General features: G+C 33.1%; 1 protein-coding gene across 4 annotated transcripts in view; it reads right to left on the bottom strand.

The window, feature by feature from the left end:
* Positions 1-11,798: 11,798 nt before the first annotated feature.
* Positions 11,799-23,383, bottom strand: part of LOC115963839 (DNA topoisomerase 3-alpha) — a 35,884-nt gene continuing 24,299 nt past the window's right edge. For 3 of the 4 annotated variants that reach the window (XM_031083031.1, XM_031083033.1, XM_031083034.1), the window contains 6 exons: positions 20,722-20,800; positions 16,148-16,219; positions 15,385-15,456; positions 13,682-13,861; positions 12,977-13,097; positions 11,799-12,213 (listed from right to left, as the gene is read on the bottom strand). In XM_031083031.1, coding sequence (XP_030938891.1) covers positions 11,973-12,213; positions 12,977-13,097; positions 13,682-13,861; positions 15,385-15,456; positions 16,148-16,219; positions 20,722-20,800 — 765 coding nt within the window. In that variant the 3' untranslated portion in view covers positions 11,799-11,972. Of the gene's footprint in view, positions 12,214-12,976; positions 13,098-13,681; positions 13,862-15,344; positions 15,457-16,147; positions 16,220-20,721; positions 20,801-23,383 lie in introns of those variants that run through there. The other variant, XM_031083032.1, reaches the window with a different exon arrangement.

The following is a 23,383-nucleotide window of genomic DNA, read 5'->3' as shown; positions in this document are numbered from 1 at the left end:
CTTAGTCCTTCTGAACAAATCAAACACAAATAAATGTCTCTCTTCCTCCTGTTTAATCTTTAAAAAATAAAAACCTCTCCTTTTCTCTCTCAAAGGAAGGAGTAGCCTTTTTCTACAAGTTAATTCTCATAGTGCTGTTTCTTTTCTTCTTCTTTTTTCTTTTTTTTTATTGCTCATATGATTTTGATTTATTTGTTATGGAAATTGTAAGAAAAGAATTTGAAATAATAAACATTGTATAAAACTATTTTTAGGGTTATTTGATCAATTGTAGTTGTTGTATATCTACTTTTATGGAGGCAAAAATAAGGAACTAAGGACAAATGAGATTGAAGTCAGACAATGAAAAAGATTCAAGAGATGGCACCGTTTTCTTACCCTATTTGTTTTGTTTTCTTTTACTTTTTCTTTTTTCTCCCTTTTTTCCCTTTCCAATTCTCCTTAAATTATTATTTTTTGTATATGAGTGAGTTACATGTGTAAATAGATTTTATTTTCATCTTTTTTCATTCTTTTTCTAATTTTGTAGCTGTGAACTATAGAATTTTGGGTTAAAAAGTGTAATTATTCACTTTATTTTATTGCAATCGGTTTGTCTATGATGATAGGTTTTAGAATGGAAGAATGTGGAAATAGGAGAGATAAAGTAGGATGAAATTCCTGTGAAAAACAAGGCCATGAGTTAATTCTTAGTACTAGTAGGAAAACATGTAAACCCAAAAAAAGAAACTCATCGCAAGCACGAAGCGCGTGTGATGATGCTAGTATATAGTTATAGCGTTATTTTAGAACTACAACAAATTCCACACTTATTTTTACAACTAGTTGCCTGTCACTTTCACACAAATATATCACTTTATTTTTTCACCACTCACAACTAGCCACATCATGTAGTTATGAAAATGAGTGTGATCTAAGTGGAGTTGGTTGATATTCTAAAATTTTTCATAGCTATATATAAAGATTTACCTCAAAATAGTTTTAGCCTTTTTTTTCTTTTTTTCTTTTTATCAAAGTTCTATGTTTGTTACTCCCCTTATCTCATTTTGTTGATTCTATTTTAAAAATTCATTTTTTTTAATTACATAATTTATGTGTTGTTTCTGAATAAAAAATGTCAAAACTATATTCATTAATTTAACTTTTAATTGAAAAATTGTATTGATTTTTTAAAATAAAAGCAATAATAGGTCTTATGGTGTTTACCAACTTTTCAAAGAATATTATATTTTGGACATCTTGAAATACATCTTAAAATGAAATAGGAGATCAATAAAATTAGAGGTATAGAGTTTTTTTTTTTTTTTTTTTTCAATGATAATTACTTTTTATCATCAAGCTAAGATACTAATTAGTTTTTTAAGTAAGCAGGGTTCAAATCCCAAATCTCTTATTAAATAATTAAAAAAACTTTATGAGTTGAGTTTTTTTTTTTTTTTTTTTCTTAATGGTTATAAGTCTTAACTTCTTTGTAATCTATATTGATTTATCCATGATTTGTCAAGGCAGTTGACGTTTAAATAATAATAACATTAATAATGTATTTTTCTGAATGAATTGTATGATTGGGAATTTGGGAGCGTGCTGCGTGCATGGTCTAATACTGTTATGAATGAATGGTAGGATTCATTAAATAAGAGGAAATAAGTTTACTTTTTGGTTGCTCTCATCTCAGCGGTGTACAGCAAAATGTATTTTTATACATAATGAAAGTGAAATCTTCCTCTTTTTTTTTTTTTTTTTTTTTTCCTGAATAATGAAAGATGAATTCTTCATAAGAACCAGTGAGAATCTTGACGTTAATGTTGCATGAATATATAACTAAAAGGGTGCAAGAAGTTGCCTTCACTCAAATACAGAGATGACATAGATAAAGACAATATTATTTTATTTAAGATGTGCTAGGTTTAAATAAAAAGTATACAATATTATATAATTCAAAATTTTTAATTAATACTTTGGTCACAAAAGAGAAAAATAAAAAAATTAATTAAGAATAATGCTAGAGATACAAACTGTGGGGACCGGCCCAGAATAACAGGTTGACTGGGCTTTGGGCCCGTCCGAGGAGACGTCGCGGCCCAGAATCCTTGCTCAGGCCCACTGGAGCAAGGAGAACACGTCCGAGGAGTAATTCCTCATCGGACATTCCAAAGTCCAGGTCAACGATGCATCCCAGCTACTGTAGCCCTCACTCCAAGCACGTAAAAAGAAAGGAGACCCAAAATATCTCAGAAAAGGCTGTCACCACCACATTAAATGCACCACAGCTACTCTCCTGGCCGCATTAATGAAGAGAAGACCCCTGAACAGTGCTACCTTGGTCACTGCAACTCACAAAAAACTGGTAAGGGCGTCTGATGGGACAGGTGCTCGAGTAGGGATTTGGATGATCAACAAGTGTAAGGTCTAGATGATAAAAGAGGGCCTATATAATATGTAAGAGTCCCTCAAGAGAGAGGACGGAGAAAAAAGGGAGAGAGAGGGGACAGAGAAGCGAAGTTTCATTGTACGCATACATGCCCATGAATAAAATTCCCCCCTTCACATCCACTTTCTTGATTCGTGTTTCTATATCTCCTGAGCCCATGCAACGAACCGTTTAATCCAACTGGGACCGAGTTCTTCAACCCACACTCTACAAAAATTCATTGTGTGGGACCTTTTGGGCCAAGGCCTGACCGTCCAGGACTGGGTCAACTAAAATCGTGTCCCTACACAAACTATTTTACAAATTTTTTTACAAACTACTGATGTGATGAGTAATTATTGATAAATGAAAAAGTGATATTAATGGTGAGCCTAGATGGAAATCAAGAAGAGGTTGGTCACATCAATATTTTGTAAAATATGTTGTAAAATAGTTTATGACGGTAACTTACTCATTAGTTAATACTCTCTTTGTCCCAAATTGTTGGCCATTTTTAGAAAATTCAACTTTTTAAGGAACATTATTTAAAGTGTTTTTTTTTTTTTTTTTAATTTTTTTTATACAAGATAGAATTCTACTCTAGCCTAATCTAAGTGTATATGTGTGTGAAACTCCCTCCTGGAGACTTGAACCCCGGGCCTTACCCCCACACCCCACAAACACTTATACTTGTGGAGTGACCATCACACAGAAGATGTGCGGTGGTAAAGTGTTTTTTTTTTAATTAAAATGATAAATTTTTTCAAAACTAGCACCATTAATTTAAACTCTAGTGAAAGAATGGTATTAATTCTATTGACATTTTAAATAAAGCAAAAAGGTAAACTAGTAAATTTATACATTGACTTTTGAAAGCAGCTTATATTTTGGGACATTCCAAAATAAAATAAAGGACCAACAATTTGAGATGAAGTGAGCACTGAGTAGTATATTTTGATAGGCTCTTTTGGATATACACCATTGTTAGTTTCTTTAAAACCTTCTCCCATCTCCCATTGTGCGTGTGTGAGTTAAAATATTTAGTATTCTAAAAAAAAGAAAAAAAAAAGAGTAGTATATTTTAACAAATCTATCATTAAATTATATTTAATTCTTATTCTCTCAATGCTTGCCAAATAATAATAATAATAATAATAATAATAGTTATATCATCTACTAAATTTTAAATCACGCCACTAAAAAAGCCTACGAAAATAAGGAACGTTATAAGGAGCTCATTTGCGAGGATTCAGATTCTCTAGATTTTCTAAGGTATTCTACCAATAGATTTCCTTAAATCATAACCACTATTTTATGATTTAAGGATTTAAATTTTTCCATGTTAGCATTCCACTAATAGTACTTTTAAATAATAAAATAATGTTGCAAATAAACAACTAAAATTATTTTTAATAGAATGCTGACATGGTAAAATCCAAATCATTAAATTATTAAAGAATGGTTAAGATTTAAGAAAATCTATTTAGTAAAGTACCCTAAAAAGTCTAGAAGATCTGAATCCCATTTGTGATGCCCCTCTCTTAGTTTAAAGTCATCTTTGTTTTGCCTAAAGCCATGAAAGACTAAGGTTATATTTGGGATCCGCTTATTTTACTGAAATTGAAAACTTTTTACTAAAAGTACTATAAATAAAAGTAAAAATTAGCTGACATAGTACAAAAAGTGCAGTGAAATTCATAAATAATAGTAAAAATAAACTGAATTGTAAAATAAATTGATTTTTTTAATTTGGAACTAAATGCATACTAAATTGTTGTAAACCTCCTAGCGTAGCATTTCGAGAACTACTAGTCTCACTCACGTGACAAAGTCCTTGGGTAGGTACTAGCTAAAATGGTTGGGTTTGCATCAATCTCAACAAAATCATCAACTCCTCATGAGTTTCAACACAAGACTTTTTGTCTAATAAATTAAGCAAATGTAAGATTAAGGTTTCTCTGCGTTGGGAAGCAAAAACATGAAGTACTCTCTCTCCCTAATCACATCACCCCGAATTTACCCAATTTTGTGATTAGAAAATATATACCGTTGTACTTGATTGGAAATCCGCCTCTTCCTTCTCTTTTGTTCTTCACTTGCTGTATGATATGAGTAGCAGACTTGACTTCCTCAAAAACCAAGCCAATCAAAGGTCGATACGTATCAAGGCGAGATAAAAACAACCTATATGTTTTTTCAAGCAAGTTAAAACTCATTGACTGTTACATGTTCAATTTTACAAGGCCAATCCATTTAGGAGACCCCTAGGAGGAAGAACTATCTCCTACATTAGGTGTCTCACAGCATATAAAGTCTCAAAATATATGGATGATGGATCCCACCAACTTTGAGACACCAAGTTTGTACACCCGTGGTAAGAGATAACTTTTAATTCCCAAAGACAATATAGTTTCACGGGGAGGCGTCAAGATTCAAGAAGCATCATTCCTCGAACAAATCATTGGGCATTTAACTTTTAACACAGAACAAGAGAATATTGTTTGGTAACAAGAACAACAAGAAAATTTTGCTAGAATGTGATTTGTGTATAACATTTATTATCAGCATTAAAAGGTGGAGAATGTAATAATTTATTTTCAGCCTATCAATGTGGCAATTGATTGCTAGCAAATAGTATTATATTGACTACTTGATGGAGATGGGATGGGACGGGATAGTGTGCCTTTCATGTGTTCAAAAGGTGACTGATTAGAAAAATGTTAGCAACCCAAAAAATACAGTACAATTTGTCCGTTCGCATGTTGTGAGTGATGGAGAAAAAGTGATTAATTTATGTCGATTCACATATTTAATTCTCATAACTAGCCACAAAACGAATTGTGCTAAAAGTTGTGATGTTCTACTGATTAATTATTACCTGTTTATATGGACGGTGCGTTTGTTCACAACATGCGCAAGATTGCATCATATATTCATATGGATGTGTCTGCCAGACTGGGTGCTTGTGGGCCTCTCTGCCTTTTCTTAGCGAAGCTATTTATTTAATGGATTAGTGTCATTATCATGTTACAATTAATTGGCAATCTTATTTTTTTTTAAATCTCTATCATGATGCTTCTCATATAATATTTCAGCATATCAGCATTTATTTAAAATAAAATTTTGGTTGAGATGTACCTTTTTCAGATTTGGAGGAGGCGCATGAATTTTTATAGAGAAAAATAGTTGGTTGTTTAGATGGAGAAAGTTTGTATCCAGACACACATGTTAAACTGATGAAGGGGTTGCGAGAATGAGATTCAGAATATTGAAAAAATAATATATGAAAAGGAATATTAGAGAAGAGAAACAAGTTCTCTCTTTTTGAGTTTGTAGCCAAAATTTATGATCTAAATTTGGGCCACACTCACATTTAGCCAACCATTACTTTTCTTTCTTTTTCCACAACCTATTATGGGTCAAGGAAAAGGGTTTAGCAGCTTTAATTCTTCAATCCAATTATTACATTACTTTACACAACACCTTAATAATTAGCCAGAGAATTAATAAAGTTATAAAAGTATATCGTAAGATCCCACGACAACTATATAAAATAGTACAATAAAATATAATTTCATTAATCTTTGACTTGAACGAATTAAAATAAATGCACGCAAATGAAATTAAAACGAAATATTTTAATCTTTGGGAGAGTGTGCATTTGGAAACTTATTATAAGATGGTTTTTTTTTTTAATTAAATTATTTACTATTTGCATATCTCATACCAATTTTTATCTTAGATTTATTTCAAATAATCTAACTTTTAATTTTTTTTAAATAAACTAATTTTTAACTTTTTTGTTTGACAATATACAAATAAATTATTAGAAATAAGCAATTTTCAAACATACACGAAAGTTTGGGATAATAATAATTTTGATTTCTAAAGTTTTAATTTTATCAATTCCGTCCTCAAAACTTTTCCAATGTTGTTAATGTGGTTATTTTGTCCACGACCATTAAACATTTTCCGGTTAATACTATATCGTAAGCAAAAGAAATGTTTTGGTAAGTCTTTAGGCAAATATTCCTCCATTCGTTTCTTGGGAAGAAAGAAAGATTCGGCTCATATATATGCGAACTCCCAACTCCATCCAAAGAGGATCGAACAAAAGCAAATCCAAGCAATTGCTGACATTGATTACAATGTGGCCTTTGGATGTAAGTGTTTCAGACTGCTATCCCACAAATCGAAATTCCACAGTATAGAGAGAATGTGAAATTGTCCTTCATCCCCACAGGACTAAACACCTTTTTCCATTCTTAGATCACCAATAGTGTCCATGATGATTCCACCACAACAAAAGCTACCTTTCTTTGGTGGTTGCATAATGTCCATAGGCCATAGCATTTAGAGAACGTGCCACTGTCTTACAAAGTTTCGCGCCCCACTTTTTCCTTCGCGCCCTAATCAGTACTACTAATAGGCCAAAAGGTTATTAATTTTTCATAAATGGGGACGAAATATAAATTTCATCTTTAATTTTTCTCACCAAAAAAACATTTTGTTGTAATGTTTGGATGAGATCTTGTTACAAAAAAAAAAAAAAAAAAAAAAAAAAAAAAAAAAAAAAAAAACTTTAACGGGAAAAGTTTGCTTTCAATGTTCCATTGTATTGAACGTGACAAACACGTGTCTGTATCAAATCATATCGAAGTACTGAAACACTTGGTACAAGCCAAATCCAACTTACCTACTTTCACTTTCTCCCCAAATTTATTCCGTGTTCACCTTGGCCACCATTCAGAACATTGTCAAAAATATGAACCTTTTGTTCTTATTATCTCCAAAATCACATGTAAAGTTAAATATGCATGATCCGGGTAGGTTGAACAAGGCAAGAAAACAAGCCATGCTAATCACTAATCAGAAAGACAAAAGAAACATGTGCAAGATCGTACTATGACTGCATTGAAAGAAAGAGAAAGGAAAAAAAGATAAATCATGTGTTATGTGCCCTCTTTTTTTTTTTTTTGATAATCAAAAACTTTTATTAAAAAGGATACAAACTACAACAAGCCACTGGACGCTCTCAACACAATAGAGGAGAAACAGTCCGGACTAAAAATGACATCAAAAAAGCCATAAAAATTGCAAGACAAAGACCGCTTGGCCCTCATGTGTTATGTGCCCTCAATTGTCTGGTACTTGTGTGAGATTATATTATGGGGGCTTTATATACAGCACTTAACAGTGAAAATTATATATCAAATGTGGAGATGGAGATTATGATTGGCCCCACCGATAGAATAATAGATAACGTTAAGAAATAGAGCAATCGATCATGTCTGTTGGGCTTGGATTTGATGGCCATAATAAATAAATAAATAAATAATATATAAATATATATATATATATATATGTAATTACAATTTCTCCCCCTTAAGTATAGGGCAATTGCAAATATCTCACTTTGCCACCTAAATAATTTTTATTAAATTAATAGTTTTTTTTTAGTTGTGTTAGGACCCATACCAAATTGACCTTAATATTCAATGGTGCCATATTACAATTTTTGGGTTCAGTTAACAATTTAACTTTTTTTTTTTTTTTTTTTTTTTTTTTTTTTTTTTTTTGTTTAAGCTATACATTTTACTACAACATGGTGTACAAATTTTTTTTTACCTGAAAAAAATGAAAATAGACTGATATTATTCTTGCCCCACCAACTCCCCCAACAGAAAAAAAGAATATAGTTGTATGTATTTAGATACCGCTTATTTTGCTGAAAACTGAAAATAATAAAAAAAATAATTTTTGGTTACTATTTATTACTGTTCACTACTATTTAATACTATTCATTGGCCTAAATACACTATTCATTTTCCACGAATAGTGCATTAAGCGTTGGTTAAAAAAAAAGCCTGAAACGCAAAATGTCCAAAACGTGGACATGGTCCAAACAAACACATTCGTGTCAATAATAAAAAATATAACCAGAAAAGCCAAGGGTGGACATCCCTGGGCCCCACCTAAAACTTCTCTCTCTCTAAGAAAATAAGTACAAAGAACATAATTAATGTTAAAACTTTAAATTATTTATGTAGTAACATATTATTTTCACAAAATTGTAATAAATTTCATAAATTGATTTTTTTTTCAAGATATACTATAAACATTTTAGACACATAAAATAATTATTACTTGGTTTAGAACTGTTATAGTTAAATTATTTTATGAATTTAACAAAAACTTATATAAGTTGTACTTGAATTTTATCTAATTTCTAAAATCATTATATATGAGAATTAAGTGAAGTTTTGACTATGAAAAATTACAACAAAACATATTTAAACTAGAAAAACCTAACAAATATATACAATATAATTTATATGCTATCTTTCTATTGTAGAAATTGGTGTAGGGAGACATATGTATGTTATAGATTTTGACTTTTGCTTATTTTCAGTAGATTATTTGTGTTACATTTATCAAAAAAGATAGTTTTGGTAATTTTTATGTTAAATATATTTAAAAATAATAATAACTAGTTTATTTCAAAAAAGCTAAGAATTAGATTATTTGAAAAAAAAAGAAAAAGAAAAAGAAAAAAGAAAGAGATAAAATGCAAATATCTTTTACGTAAATCGGATCCCAAAGGCAACAAGCCCATCCAAATTTTCTCAAAGCTGACAAAGTCAGTACAAACATTTCAAAATAACTGATCTGTCACGTTACAAACTTTTTGAAATATTAACCACACTAGCTAAGCAACCCCAACCCCCCAAAGAGAAAAAAAATATAACTTGCCAATCCAAAATATAACTAGCCAATCCAACATATATGATATAACCAGTCAATCCATGTTTTTTCAAGGCTGACATAAGTCAATACAACAATTCAAAATAAAACTGTCACGTTACTAACTTTCCCAACTATAACCACACTAGCTAATCAAGGGACCAAGGGTGGAACCCCTCCTGGTATACCAAGTCTTGAAGGCTCCTTCGTTTTCGGAAACCATAATAAATCAAAAAGAAAGTATTGTAGACATAGAGAAGCTAGCATGCATTTTGGAAGAAGCAAAGCACATAATCATTAAAGGGGAGCAGGTAGTGGATCTGAAAAGAAAGAACTTAATCTTTCACTCAGCCAACTATTAAAAGTGCTTCAAATTGTTTGCATGGCGTGCATGCAAAGACTTATTACCAACCAAAGTGAATCTAGAAAGAAAGCGAATTACTAACAAAGAGAGTTTGGAATGGAATCAACTATTCATGCATTAATTAATGTGGATAGTTGGTCTGGGACTGGGAAGTCATTGAAAGTAATCAAAGAGAATGGTCTGGAGTTGTTGATCATGATGGCATGGAAGATTTGGGACTAGAGCTTTTCATTCCTGGAAGTTTAAGTAAAATAATAGGGGTTATTTGCAAAAGTAACCATGGGTATTTTGAATGAGCTTTTGCAATGTAGAGAGAAGCCAACATATATGTGAAACAAGTCGAAGAACAATAAGATGGACTCCTAGCTGCACCACTGAAGATCTATCAAATAAACACAGATGAGGCTATCTTTTGTGAAAGGAACAGTGATCATCAGAGATGAAAAAAAGAACTCCCTTAGCATCTTAAATTATCATTAGCCTCAATGGCAGAGCCGGGGGATTGAAAGACAAACTTGAAAGTAAAATTAATCCAAAAAATATTAATCGGCATTAAAGAAATAATCAATTATATAATAATATATACGTCAAAGATAATTTATTTTTTTATACATAGAATTCTAAACCCGTGCTTATGCTTAGATTTCTCCATTATCTTAATTAACAATCAATTTAAGAAATTATTCTGAGTACTTAGAGTTCAAACATGTAATTTGATTTCCCAAAAAATAAATTGAAAAAATAAATCAAAGTAAAACTGGTAAGCATATAGTAGCTAGTATACATAGAAAATTGTATGCTATTTTATTGCCATGATTGCTATTAAAAAATATATAAATTTCAACTTTCTTTATATAGTAAAGGGACGAAGGTAATAGAGATTTTTTGCTCTGTGTGTGTTTTTAATAGTTATTCTAATTTTAAAATATAAGTAAGCTGTTCTGAGTTATAATACAATGAAAAAAATCATGATATAAGAAAATTGAATGCCCACTCTTAATAAGGGCTCTTTCTTATCAGACCATGACACCTTTTTTTTTTTTTTTTGAGAATAATTAAAATTTTACCAGTTGAGTTAACTGAAACACACAAATTTTAATTGTTATTAAAGACTAAAAATGGTACAAGTCCATTAAATTTCTATCCAAAAAAAAATGTCTTGAGTTCCTCATTTATTTATCTATTTGTTTTTTTGATTTTTTAAAATATTATATTATACTCATCTGTCTTTTTTTTTTTTTTTTTTTTTTTTTTTTTTGTTGTTGAATATATATCATGTGTACCTTTTTCTTTTTCTTTTTTTAATTCCAAAACAAATGTCATGAGTCCCTTATATATGATTTTTTAATAATATATATCATACTTATCCTTTTTCTTGCTAAATATACATCTTAAAGATCTTTTCATTTTTTGGAATCAATATATCATTTGTATCCAACCATCTAGTTTCCATAAGGAACATTGGGGTTCATGATGTGATCATGGAAAGTGATCTGGCCATGAATAAGCGCTCATTTTTCCTTTTTCCTTTTTTTTTTTTTTTTTCCTCTTTGATAATTCAATAGTTGAGAGATGAGAATTTGAGTGCTAGGTGTCACATTTGAAAATTTTAGGAGGTATCGACCTGTTAAACTACAAAACTCTTGGCTCATTTTAAAAGAACAGAATATGTTGAAGGTGGGGGAAACATTGTCCATGAAGTTAGGGATAGGTTGAAAGCATTTAGAAAATAGGAGGTACAGAGAGGAAAGGAAATTTTGCAGAAAATAAATTAGCAAGACATGTCCAATATGTATATAGTTTGGAGGTGTGGCTAGCTTAGGTTCAATGCATCAATGCTGGACATGTGTCCATATCGTATCAGGTCACCAAAGTTCCTTGGAAGATGAGAGTAGAGAGAAAATTGAACCCGAATAGACTTTGTGAGTAATAAGAGAATAGGACTGGTAATATGGTTCGTTTTATTTTGGTTTTTGGCTTTTCTTTTTTGCTAATTGGAATTCTTTACTAGAGCTAGTAAATCGTCCTTCCTTTATGTATTTATGACAACTGAATCAACTGGTTTCAAGATATGAACTTAGGAACATTGATAAAGGTCAAAAGAAAAACAATAAAATTTTGATTCTGTTGAGCATAAGTATACGCCATATGCTACTCTTGGGAAGAACAAAGCAGTCCACGATTTACTCTAGCGTTGCTAGTTTTGTGCAGAAGTACTAACGTGCATTTTAATTTTGTTTAGCACAGTATTTGTTTTAGGGCAAGGATTTGCTGCATACATGATATCTATTAGTATAATTTTGATTGAACAATACCGGATAATCACTATTTATAAGATACATAAATTACTACCCATGAACAACAAAACTATGGGTACCAAATCTGATTCTTTTATGTACAATAGACCATCCATGTATATATTGATATTTGAAAATGTTCTTCATATTAACAGCATCAAGAACCACGATTTGGGCACACATTTGCAAAATGTGATGGATCACCGCAAACAAAACATCTTCTGCCAGTTACAGGATCACCAGTGGCTGATACAAAAGTTGCAGTTGCAGTAGCAGCACGTGATCCACCCCGACCACCTCTACCGCGGCCACCACTCCTGCTGGTATTAGATGCTGAGACACTTGTTCTTCCACGTTGAACATTCCCTCCAGTGACATTGTTGAGGTTATCCTCCCATCTGCATCACAGGCAACCAGATGTGTAAGTATGAACCAGTTCTTAGATGAAGGTTCCAACAAAAGCAGAATTGTTTTAGCCACATATATGTAATAGCTTTATTAGGAAATGCTTCAATTGAAGTCACTTGCTGACGAACACTGAAGATTCAGTTCGCTGTCACTTTAGAATAAGCTTACAGTTCAGCAAATTGTACCCAAAACTAAATTCATAAAAAATATTATCATATTAAGTAACAATCTCTTTTGAATGTAGATAAACCATTCATTTAAGGGGGAAGGAAGTTGAAAATTGTTTATTTTTCCACCATCTATATTTATCCAATGTGATTAGATGTATTATCATCTTACTCTCCAAGGCAGCTTTTTTATACAACTTTGATTGAAAATTGGGGAAAAAATAATAAAAGAAAAGAAAAGGATACAAGTCTACATCCAGATTAATAAATGAAAATCTTTTTTTACTTCTAGCCTCAAGGAACTGAAACTGAACTAAATCAGTAATGTATTCAAAAATCCAATTTTCCTAACTGCTTAATTGTTGAAATCATGTCAACTCCCACCAAAAGCAGACTTTCCTTCTTCTTTTTTTGGGGGGGGGGGGGGGGGGTTGGTGGTGGGGATTTGAAGAATCAGGCAAATTGCTGAATTAATTTGAACCACTGAAAAACAGCTGAGGAAATGAAAGAGTTCAAATAAGGTCCGTGTCTAGACATGCTAATACTGAGAAAGATGACAAGATTCATTGTGAATAGGGTTACATACACAAAAAAGTTGCACTCTTGTGACTGACACGAGTAGAACTTTCTTCCCCTGTTATTTGCCGTATTAGCAGTTCGCAGAATGCACGGTGTTCCACATGTGCTACATGGAACTGACAGTTCTCCTGCATTATTTAAAGAATCATTAGTCATTATTCATTCAAACTCCAGTTGTTCTGGTGAAAGGGTAGAGAGAGTGAAGCTCTTAATGATTTTCACCAGTTATTATTAACTTCATCAAAGTCTTCAATTGAAACTTTATGTAAACTAACTTCCTAAAACCTACAGAGTATAAAGTAAAATTCCAACCTGCACGGAAAATTTCTCACCAATTTCTAGTATAAAGTAAATAAAAATTAAATCTAAAAGGTAAAAATGCTGTATTTAAACTAGAATACTTCCTAATTCTTGTGTCTTCAGATCTTCAACCACAATCCTAGAAACTAATACTTACAACTCAAATACATTTAATAATGGTCTTGGAAACAGGGTTGCCAACACAAGATAACAATTACCCTAACATACAAGATAATGATTTTGATTAAATTACAGATACTGTGCTTACAAAAATATTTCAATGTCTGCTCGCATCTACCTGCAAGTATAACTGTTGACTACTAATTTCAACAAGCAATAATACAATTTGCTTTAGAATATATAGACTCATTAGAAATAAATAACAAATAAAAAGGAAGCTCAGCAGGCATACCACTTTGAGGGTTCATTCCACGACGTTGAGCACTTCGAGAACCTGAAACCTGTGATGGGCAATCACTTGAAGAATGCCCTGTTTGGTGGCAGTATATGCAAGCACTGCGCCTAGCCTCACCGTGCCTAGAGTTACTTTGTTGGACATTGCTGGCGGGTGCAGAGGATCCTCGTCCTCTTGCTGGAGAAAATATTAAACATGTAAGTCAGTTTTGTGATTGGCTTGGGGACAACAGAAGAATGAGTTCTTTCTTTCTTTATTTTTAATTTTTTAATGATGAATAAGAATAAGTTCCTTCAAATCAAGCTCTTCTCTCTAAAAGTTACTTCTACTTTTTCTTTTTTCCTTTTTTTATGCTATGTAATTTGGTTAATTAAATTCATGCAACAAACTGAAACATACAGTAGGACACAGACTAGATATACAGTCTAAAATTTGACACTCATACCAAATTAATCCTTTTGTGCATAGCAATTTATAAAAAATAAAAAATGAATAATGGACCAGAAGTTTAAGCCAGAAGAGAAGGGAGAAGGGCAACATCCAAAACAAATAAAGGGATTACTGCGTAAAAAATACGTGCTTACATATCAAGCATTGTAAAAATGTATAGAATATCTTTGCACGTCAAAAGATCAAGCATGAACAATCTTCTAATGTCTATGCATTAATGATTTACATTTAACACAGCCTAATCACAGGCAAAAATCTCATAAACCTATCCCAACCTACCATACCGTAAAGATCAACACTCAATTACGTTGCTTATTTGCCTCTTCTAAATTTGGTCGGTGATCCCCAAGCTTTATACTTCTTTTTGAGCTAGTTGTTTGAGTTCAATGCTTAAATTGAGATGCTTGGTTTGTAAAATATTATATCTGGGGATTTGATTTGTATAACTCGTTATTTGATACAGAGCTGTTATTTGTTTCTATTGGAGGCTCGGCTTTTGGAGTTCATAATTCCAAATGTGAGACCCAAATTTGCTAATGGGGTTGAATACCTAAAGAGGAATTTATGATATTTTATGGTTGCTTGGATCTCATTGGAGAAATTATTAATGTTACTTGTATATCTATACGGAAATGTATGATTTTGTTAACCGTAATTATTGTAAACGTTTATAGAGCTGTAATTTAAGTTTTAGGTGATTTTAGCAGGCGAAAATTTTTTTCATCTTTTTTTTCTTTATAAATATATATATATATATATTTATAATCTTATAGAACGATTATTTACCTTGATTTAAAAAAAAAGGGGGGGGGGGGGTTGTTTTCTCATGCATAAACTCTAGATAGTCTTTTTTTTGAGAAACAACTCTAGATAGTTAGGAACATGATATTGATGATTCTTTAAATGCTAAATTTATTTGAACTTAGATTGAAATCATTTGTATGCAAATAGAACCCCTAGTAAACTATCCACTGATGAATCTAAAAGACATATATTAATATCCTAAAAATATTAAACACATTAAAACTATATATATTTATATATTTTTTATAATTCTGTAATTGGGGGAGAGAGGATATGAACCCTAAATGTCTCATTTGGAAACACTAAGAGATGCCAACCAGTTGAGCTACAAGGCTTTTGGCTAACACAGTAAAGTTACAAATAACAAGAAGCTGCATATAAATCAGTAATATTTGATGAACTATACATGATGTTGTCAAGTAATTACTCAGGACAAGCACCCACACCTGGCATGCGAGAACCAGTTCCACAGATTTCTATCAGCTGTCTAAGAATCTCGTCACAGCCACCAATGCAACCTGGTCATACATAAATGCATAAGAACTTCAGTGTTGACTCAACTGCAAATTTCACAAGGCAACTAAAATTATTTGGAAATATTGCCTGATAACCAAACTTATCCTGCAAGTGCGAGAATTATACAAGTACATTTGGGACTAGTGTACATATCTGTGCATGCACACAAAACTAGGGCAGTTAAAATGAAAATATTGAAATGGACGAATGGCAATAAAAGGATATATGCAAACGGAAAACTAGGATTGGCATCAATTAAGGACAAAATAAGGTGAAGCAGCAAGAGACTATTTGGTCCAGTCATGCAGATAGATATGTCAATATAGAGGGAGTGAATAGATTCAAACAAGAATCTGCTACAGTGACAATTGGAAGGCTGGAACAAACAGAAAAACATGATATACAGTGCAGAAATTATTAAATTAGTAATTTTAACCCTCTTGAGGGTATATTTGTAATTCATATTATTTGAGTATAATAAAACTGGTGTTAGGGATCAAATTAACCTAACACAAGATTTTCTCCAAAAATCAACATGGTATCAGATCATACCTCTGCTGGGTGTGTAAAACTTACCAATAAAAAAAAGTAATATGGGACGGAGGTAATATCATACAAAATGATAATTAAATTTTAAAGTGAAACATATTCATGTAAAGACAATTAAAATAGCTCTTTGGAGTTGTAACATACCCAAATGGTTGGCATTGTAGTTTGGTGGTATTTCCAGCGGGCGGAACTTAAATTGAATCATGTATACAGGACCTACAAGATTTTTATGCAATCATCTTTAAAAAAGAATAAAGAAAAGAGAGAGAGAGAGATTCCAAAAAGAAGTTAGAAAACATCATTATAGTTTGCAAGCAACCTACATTACATGAATGCTTTAGACCAGGTGAAGAACCCAAGTCAGTACCGAACAGAAAATGACTGGAACCACCCAACAGAGGGTTTCTTATATCTAAAGACGATTATATTGGAAGAAGTATTCTAATAGATATGACAATATGCTAGATTGTACAGGTGTTATCACCTAACCTAAGAGACTAAAGGGAAAAATAGCTGCGAGATTGTTACAATTTACCTGCATCCAATCAGCCATCCCTTATGTTTCCATATTCTTTATAGTTAATAAGAAATTAATTCAAAGAGAAAAGAATTAATATGAGAGATAATCACAAGATATCCTCTCAACATATGACAATTGGAAATAAGAGTGCTAAAATCTGAAAAAGACTCAGTGTACACTCAAAGCACAAAATCTGTCAATTAATGATTAAGAAATTATTTAAGCTACTTCACATTCATCTCTCTATCATTTAAAGCACAATGATATCTCTTTTAACAAATTGCCCACATATTATAAAGAGGGACAACACCCCAAATCACCTTTCTCTTGACAACTAAACCTCTCTTTCCAACTTGCAAACATGTCTAGCACAGTCCAAGGCATCACCCAATGCACAACAAATGAAGATAAAGCTCACAACCACAATTCTCGTGCCACAACACAATGTAAAAGGAGATGGTGTATCATCTCACAACAATTCTTAAACATGCAACATCTACCCATAATGACACCCCCCCCCCCCCCTTTTTTTTTTCTTCTTAAATTATCAATCATCAATAACCCAAAGCAATTGTCCATCCAAAGAATGCTACTTTTTTGGTATCCTTATACACCAAATATTTTCCCATGAAAATTTAACTGCTAATGGCCCTCTAAGAGCCTCTAGAATGAATGAACATTGAACCTTCCTTTCTTAGAAAGCCTCAACCACAATAACTCCATAAAAATGTCAACTAACTCAATCTCCCAATGTCGCAAATATCTCAGAAATTTCACATTCCGACATCGGGCTCCTTCATCGGTCATTCCCAACTGTAACACAACAAAACAATCCTTATCCATTAAAATCAAGAATAGGTCCAAAAAAACCTATCCTTCAGTTCAATATCATCATACCCACTAACACACCAGAGTCATACCTTATTGTCATCTTTTATCTTAAAACAAAAATACTGTGAAAAACATTCCCACAAACCCCTGATGCTCTTCCACAAACTCATACCAATAAAAACCTAAAAAGTATGGGACAACAATTTTTTTTCCTTCCCAACACATTGAGGACATGTATGCAGGAGTGTCCCTAGAGTGTCTAATAGACACTGGGCATTTTGGAGTGTATATGCTTCTAAGATAGGAACCTCGTACCAGTTTTGAGCTCCAATCACCCTAAACCTCCCCTTATTTAACTAAAAATACCCTGCTTCCATAAATTATCACATTTTATCCAACCCATCATAACTATTTACCTAGAAATGCTTCCAAAAACCTATCCTTCACTCCAACATCATCACACCAACTAGCACACCAAAGACACACCTGATTGTCATCCTTTATCTTAAAACAAACAAATTGTGAAAACAGTTCCCACAAACCCTGATGCTCTTTTACAAGCTCACACTATTGAGGTTCAATCACCCTAAACCTCCCCATATTTCACTAAAAATTCCTTGCCTTGTATCACTGTTACTTTTTATTCTGGTCATGGAGATATTGGGCAGGATGTTGAAGAAAACAGAGGGAGGTTTTATCCAAGGTTCATGTGGAGCCTAATACGACTCAAGGTTGAGTATCTTGCATCTCCTTTTTGCTGCTGATACCATACTTTTTTTGTGATGCCTCTAGGGAGCATCTTCTATACATCCTCTCTTTTATTCAGTGGAGGATTAGTTTGGGAAACATTCTTCAGATGTTTGGAATTTGGTGCCTTCATGTCTGATGTGGTTAGTGTGGAAGGAACGCAAATCACGCACTTTTAAGGACACTGAAAAATCCTAGGATCAATTGAAATCATTAATGCATTACACCTTGTTTGAGTGGTCTCGAGTTTGGGGTTTAATCATTGTACTTCTATCTTTCAATTTCATTCTTCTCCTAGATTCGATCCTTGATTTTTTGTAATTGTTTTAAGATTCTTTGTGTTCATCATTGTGAATGTGAGGTTTAGGAAGGTTGGGAATATAGATGCTTTGGCTACCATACTTCGATGTAGGGTGGGTAGTCTGCCTATGAAATACTTGGGAATGCCATTGGGCACCCCATACAAAACAGCATCTGTGTGGAATCCTATATTGGAAAGGATGGAGAAGAAACTCTCAGGTTGGAAGCATCTTTATTTATCAAAGGTTGGTAGACTTACCCTGTTGAAGAGTACTCTTTCTAGCCTTCCTACATACTATCTATCATTTTTTGTCATCCCTGTAGCTGTGGCTGATAGATTGGAGCATATTCAGAGAAATTTTTTATGGGGATCTTCAAAGGAGTGTTTCAAATATCCTTTGGTGACTTGGGAGAAAGTGTGTTTACCAATAGATATGGGGGGTTTGGGGATCAGGAAGTTAGTGCATTTTAATAAAACCTTGTTAGGGAAATGGTTATGGAGGTTTGGACGAGAAGGCACTCATCTTTGGAGGAGGGTTATTGCAACTAAATATGGAAAGGGTCAAGGGAGGTGGACTACTAAAATTTGTAAAAGGGCCCATGGATGTGGTCTGTGGCGTGGTATTCATGATGGTTGGGAGAATTTCTCCAAACATGTGGCCCTAGTGGTGGGTGATGGCACTCATATTCTTTTTTGGCATGATAAGTGGGTGGGAGATAACTCACTTAAAAGGCTCTATCCTCAATTGTATGTGTGTTCTAATGACAAGGAAGCTTGCATTTCTGACGTATTATGCTTCCAGGAGGGTGGAAACGATAGAATTTGGAATTTGATATTTCATAGGGATTTTCATGAAAGGGAATTAGAGGCTGCCTTCTCTTTCATCGAGTTCATTCAATCTCGGATCCCTAGGGGTGGTGTGAGTGACACTTCTCATTGGTGTCTCCACGGGAATGGCAAGTTTGATACCTGGTCCCATTACCATAACAAGAGGGGTGTAGCTGCCTCCAATTTTCCATGGAAGGGTATTTGGAAAGCTAAGATCCCTAAGAGGGTGGCATTTTTTGTGTGGACAGCAATTCATGGGCAGATCCTTATATTGGATAATCTTATGCTTAGGAGGCGCATTTTGGTGAATCAGTGTTGTATGTGCCATCAGAATGAGGAAACTGTGGATCATCTCCTCCTCCATTGTCCTGTAGCTCACTCTCTATGGGTTTATATGTTTCAGATATTTGGGACCCAATGGGTCATGCCAGGCTTTGTGGAAAGCTTGGTGTATTGTTGGAGCTATTGGATGGGTAAATTTAATTCAGACATTTGGAATATGGTTCCTACTTGTTTGATGTGGATTGTTTGGATGGAAAGAAATCGGCGCTCTTTTGAGGATACCGACAAATCCTTGGCTCAATTACAAGCTCTATGCCAGAAGACTTTATTTGATTGGTCTAGGTGTTGGGGCTTCTCGAATTGTTCCACTACCTTAGAGTTTATTTCTTCTCTTAGTATTGCACTTTTAACTTTTTTCTTGTTGTTTGTTGCTGTTTTTTTGTATATTGCATTTCCTTGTGTTCACCATCATGAACACCTTGTATTTGCTTTCTTCTATTTTACAGTTTGTTTAATAATATTCTTATTACCTATCAATAAAAAGAATGTGAAGTAACTCTCCGTATTAATAAAACTTCATTACTTATTAAAAAAAGAAAAACTTTTTCCACCTTGCTAGTTGTTTCTCCACATTTCAGTAATAGCATTTCTGCACCTATTTTTAAGTAAACCTACCTTATACCCAACACTTCTGCCAAATTTAAAAACAACCAACTTTTACCAAACTCCCCCTCAAACTAAAAACAACTTTGAAGTAGCTTGTAACTCTCCATCTTCACCCCCACTAAATAAAATAGTGTCATCAACAAAGAACATATAAGAAACCTCCAATGTGCTTATTATCCTACCAATAACACAACTTGATAACCTTCCTCACATGGATTTCATCCCTTTTAAATTACTATTTATCTGCCAAGCTTAAACTAACAGGAATGTGGAAAACTTAATCATTAACATTATATTCTAACACTCCCTCAATGAGACAAGGTTCAAACACAAGATCTCTTGCTTCAATACCATGTTAACTTATTACTTGTATTAGAGTTTAAGCTGATAGGAAGTATGAAACTTAATTATTTATATTATATTCTAAGAATCCCCTTAATCTACAATTTGGAAGTCAGATCACTTTGCCACAGGGAATGCATCAGCCCTCCATGTTAAAATCAGTAACAGAAAATATAGAGCAATAGGAAATTGTGAAAAAACCTGGAGTGCAAGTGTTGCAAATATTAGTGGTTACCACTGCTTCTGATAGAGATCCGGGGAGCCAAACAGCATTCCTGCACTGAAAAGGAGTAGCAAATAGGTGTTATAATTATTAAGACCAAGGTCCCCTAATGACAAAAAGAATCCAAATGGACTCACTAATCTCCAATATTCCAGTTCCACCAGAAAATATAAAAAGTAAAAAAGTGCTAATTATTACACACCAATGTGTATGGAGTGTGTGTCAGTTGAAATCGTGTCTTCAAAACACAATTTCAGTTAAATGGTAAAATCATGTTTATGATTTCAAAATTAAAACCGAAAATCATGTTTTCAATAAACAATTTCCAAGACTGTGTGTATGGATGTGTGCAACTAGCTATGTACAACAAACATTAACGAAAAGTAAATATGTTGATATGAGAATTTTGCTGGTTAAAGTTTGCACAAACTCAACTAACCCACCAGCTGATCCTAGTCAACGATGAAGCTTCAAAGGAAAGGGCTCAAAAGATTTGCCAAATACATTTTTGATTTAAAAAAAAAAAAAAAAGGATTATGAAAGTCGTAACAGGGAAGGAGCTTGCTACATTATTGCACCTCGAATGGACAAAAAGGAAAAGTTTAATGGCTTATAAGAAGGATAATACATACTGCAAGCATCTGCAAATGGCAAGATACTCAACCAATTAGTAATTCAGGGACAAGACAGGAAATATTCCCTGATATTAAAAGTTCAACCTAATATCCATGGAAGGAAGGTTTTCTAAACTATTATGTGGCTCTCAAATACCTAGCAAATTACAAGGAAATACTTTATAAGATGCTTATAAGGTTAAACAATCATTATTGGGAAAATGTTGCGGAATTATAATTTTTTTTTAATTTTTTTATAAGTAGTGAAAATTTTATTCAAAGTCATAAAAAGGAGTCACCCAAGTATACAGGAAGGACTTCCTATGATAGACATCCAATCCAACAGTTTTTTAAAGAAGAAAAGTTTTTAAGTCTACTACTGTTCTTTCAAATTTTTCAAAACATCAGTAATTTCTCTCCTGCCAAATACACCACATCAAACAATGAGGGACAGCCATCCAGATAACACCATTCCGACGGCGGCCAAATTTTCCTTGCCAAAATGCTAGGAGCTCAACCGCAGTCTAGCATTGTCCAATATATACCAAACAAAGTGAACACCATAGACCACATCTCAAAAACAATAGGGCAATGTAATAAAAGATGATCTACCGATTCTATATTACTTTTGCACATATAACACCAATCCAAAATTCATACTTTCCTCTTATGTAAATTATGAATAGTCAATATTTCCCAAAACTGCAGTCCAAACAAAGAACGCAATTCTAGAAGGAACCTTTGGCTTAAAAATGCTTCTCCAAGGGAAGGATTGATTACATACACCCAACAAGGCCCAGTAATAATTGCAAACCTCAAAGCCCCTACTCTTTGTAGGCATCCAACATATCTATTCCTCACCAATACCCCTCAATGAAACTCCATATATAACATCCAAAAAATTAGACAAATTCCAATTCCCAATCCTGAATAGAACACAAGAACTCCAAGTCTCAATAAAGAATCCCATTAGGGAATTGCATGATATCAGCCACATAAGCCTTCTTAACGCTACTAATTCCGAATAATTCAGGAAAACACACACTCAGAGGGTTATTCCCACAGCAGACATCATGCCAAAATTTCACTCTAGTCCCATCTCCAATCTCATACTGAATATAGTAACAACAAGTAGACCAACCATTACTAATAATCTTTGATAAACTCACCCCATAGGAACCTAGAATAGAATTAGAGCACCAACCTCCTTCCTCACTTCCATATTTAACCCTTAGTACCCTTCTCCATAATGCTTCTCTCTCATACCCAAATATCCACAACCATTTTTCCAACAATGCTTCATTAAAGCACCTCAGATTTCTAATTGCCAGACCCCCAAATTGAATAGGCAAGCATACCTCAGACCAATTCACCAAGTGAAGTTTTGAATATAAATATCATGCATCCACATGTCAATAAGTTGAGCATATCTGAAATTTCAATGTTGAGATACACAGGTGACAGTAAAGAAAAGGGTATATCCAAGAAGTTAACATGATGTTAAGACTAGTTGGAGGTTAATTTGGAAGAAGCAGGAAACTAATCTGTGGCTGTATGGCCATGCAATTGTGAGATGGCAAGGAATCATTTAAGTAAATGAAACTACAACCTACAAAATCACAAAGACCAAAATGAACAAAACTCCATGCATTGAGAGACAATGGACAAATGACAAACCAACCTGATGCAACAAATTTTTTTTTCTTTTTTAATAAGTAGTGCAACAAAAAAAATAAAAGGACAGGAAAATAAGGATAGAGAATTTAGGAGTTAGCATCTAGGCTTGCTTGGAGTCAACATCAAGCGAGAAAAAAAAAAAAAAAACCACTCTAGAAGTCAACACCTAGGATTGGATGGAGTTTGCACCAGAACACTGGGACAATTTCATAGAAATTTTATTCATAAAAATAATCCCCCTCAATAGGAGTACAACACTTAGCTTATATAGACTATTAAACTTAAACCCTAATTCTAATGGGCAAAGGAAACCCTATTAAAAAAGAACATCAATAAGTAAGAGATATAA

The sequence above is a fragment of the Quercus lobata genome, chromosome 10 (assembly GCF_001633185.2).
Source record: "Quercus lobata isolate SW786 chromosome 10, ValleyOak3.0 Primary Assembly, whole genome shotgun sequence".
Classification (NCBI taxonomy): domain Eukaryota; kingdom Viridiplantae; phylum Streptophyta; class Magnoliopsida; order Fagales; family Fagaceae; genus Quercus; species Quercus lobata.
The sequence above is the reverse complement of the archived record's forward strand: the minus strand, read 5'-3'. Positions and strand labels throughout refer to the sequence as shown.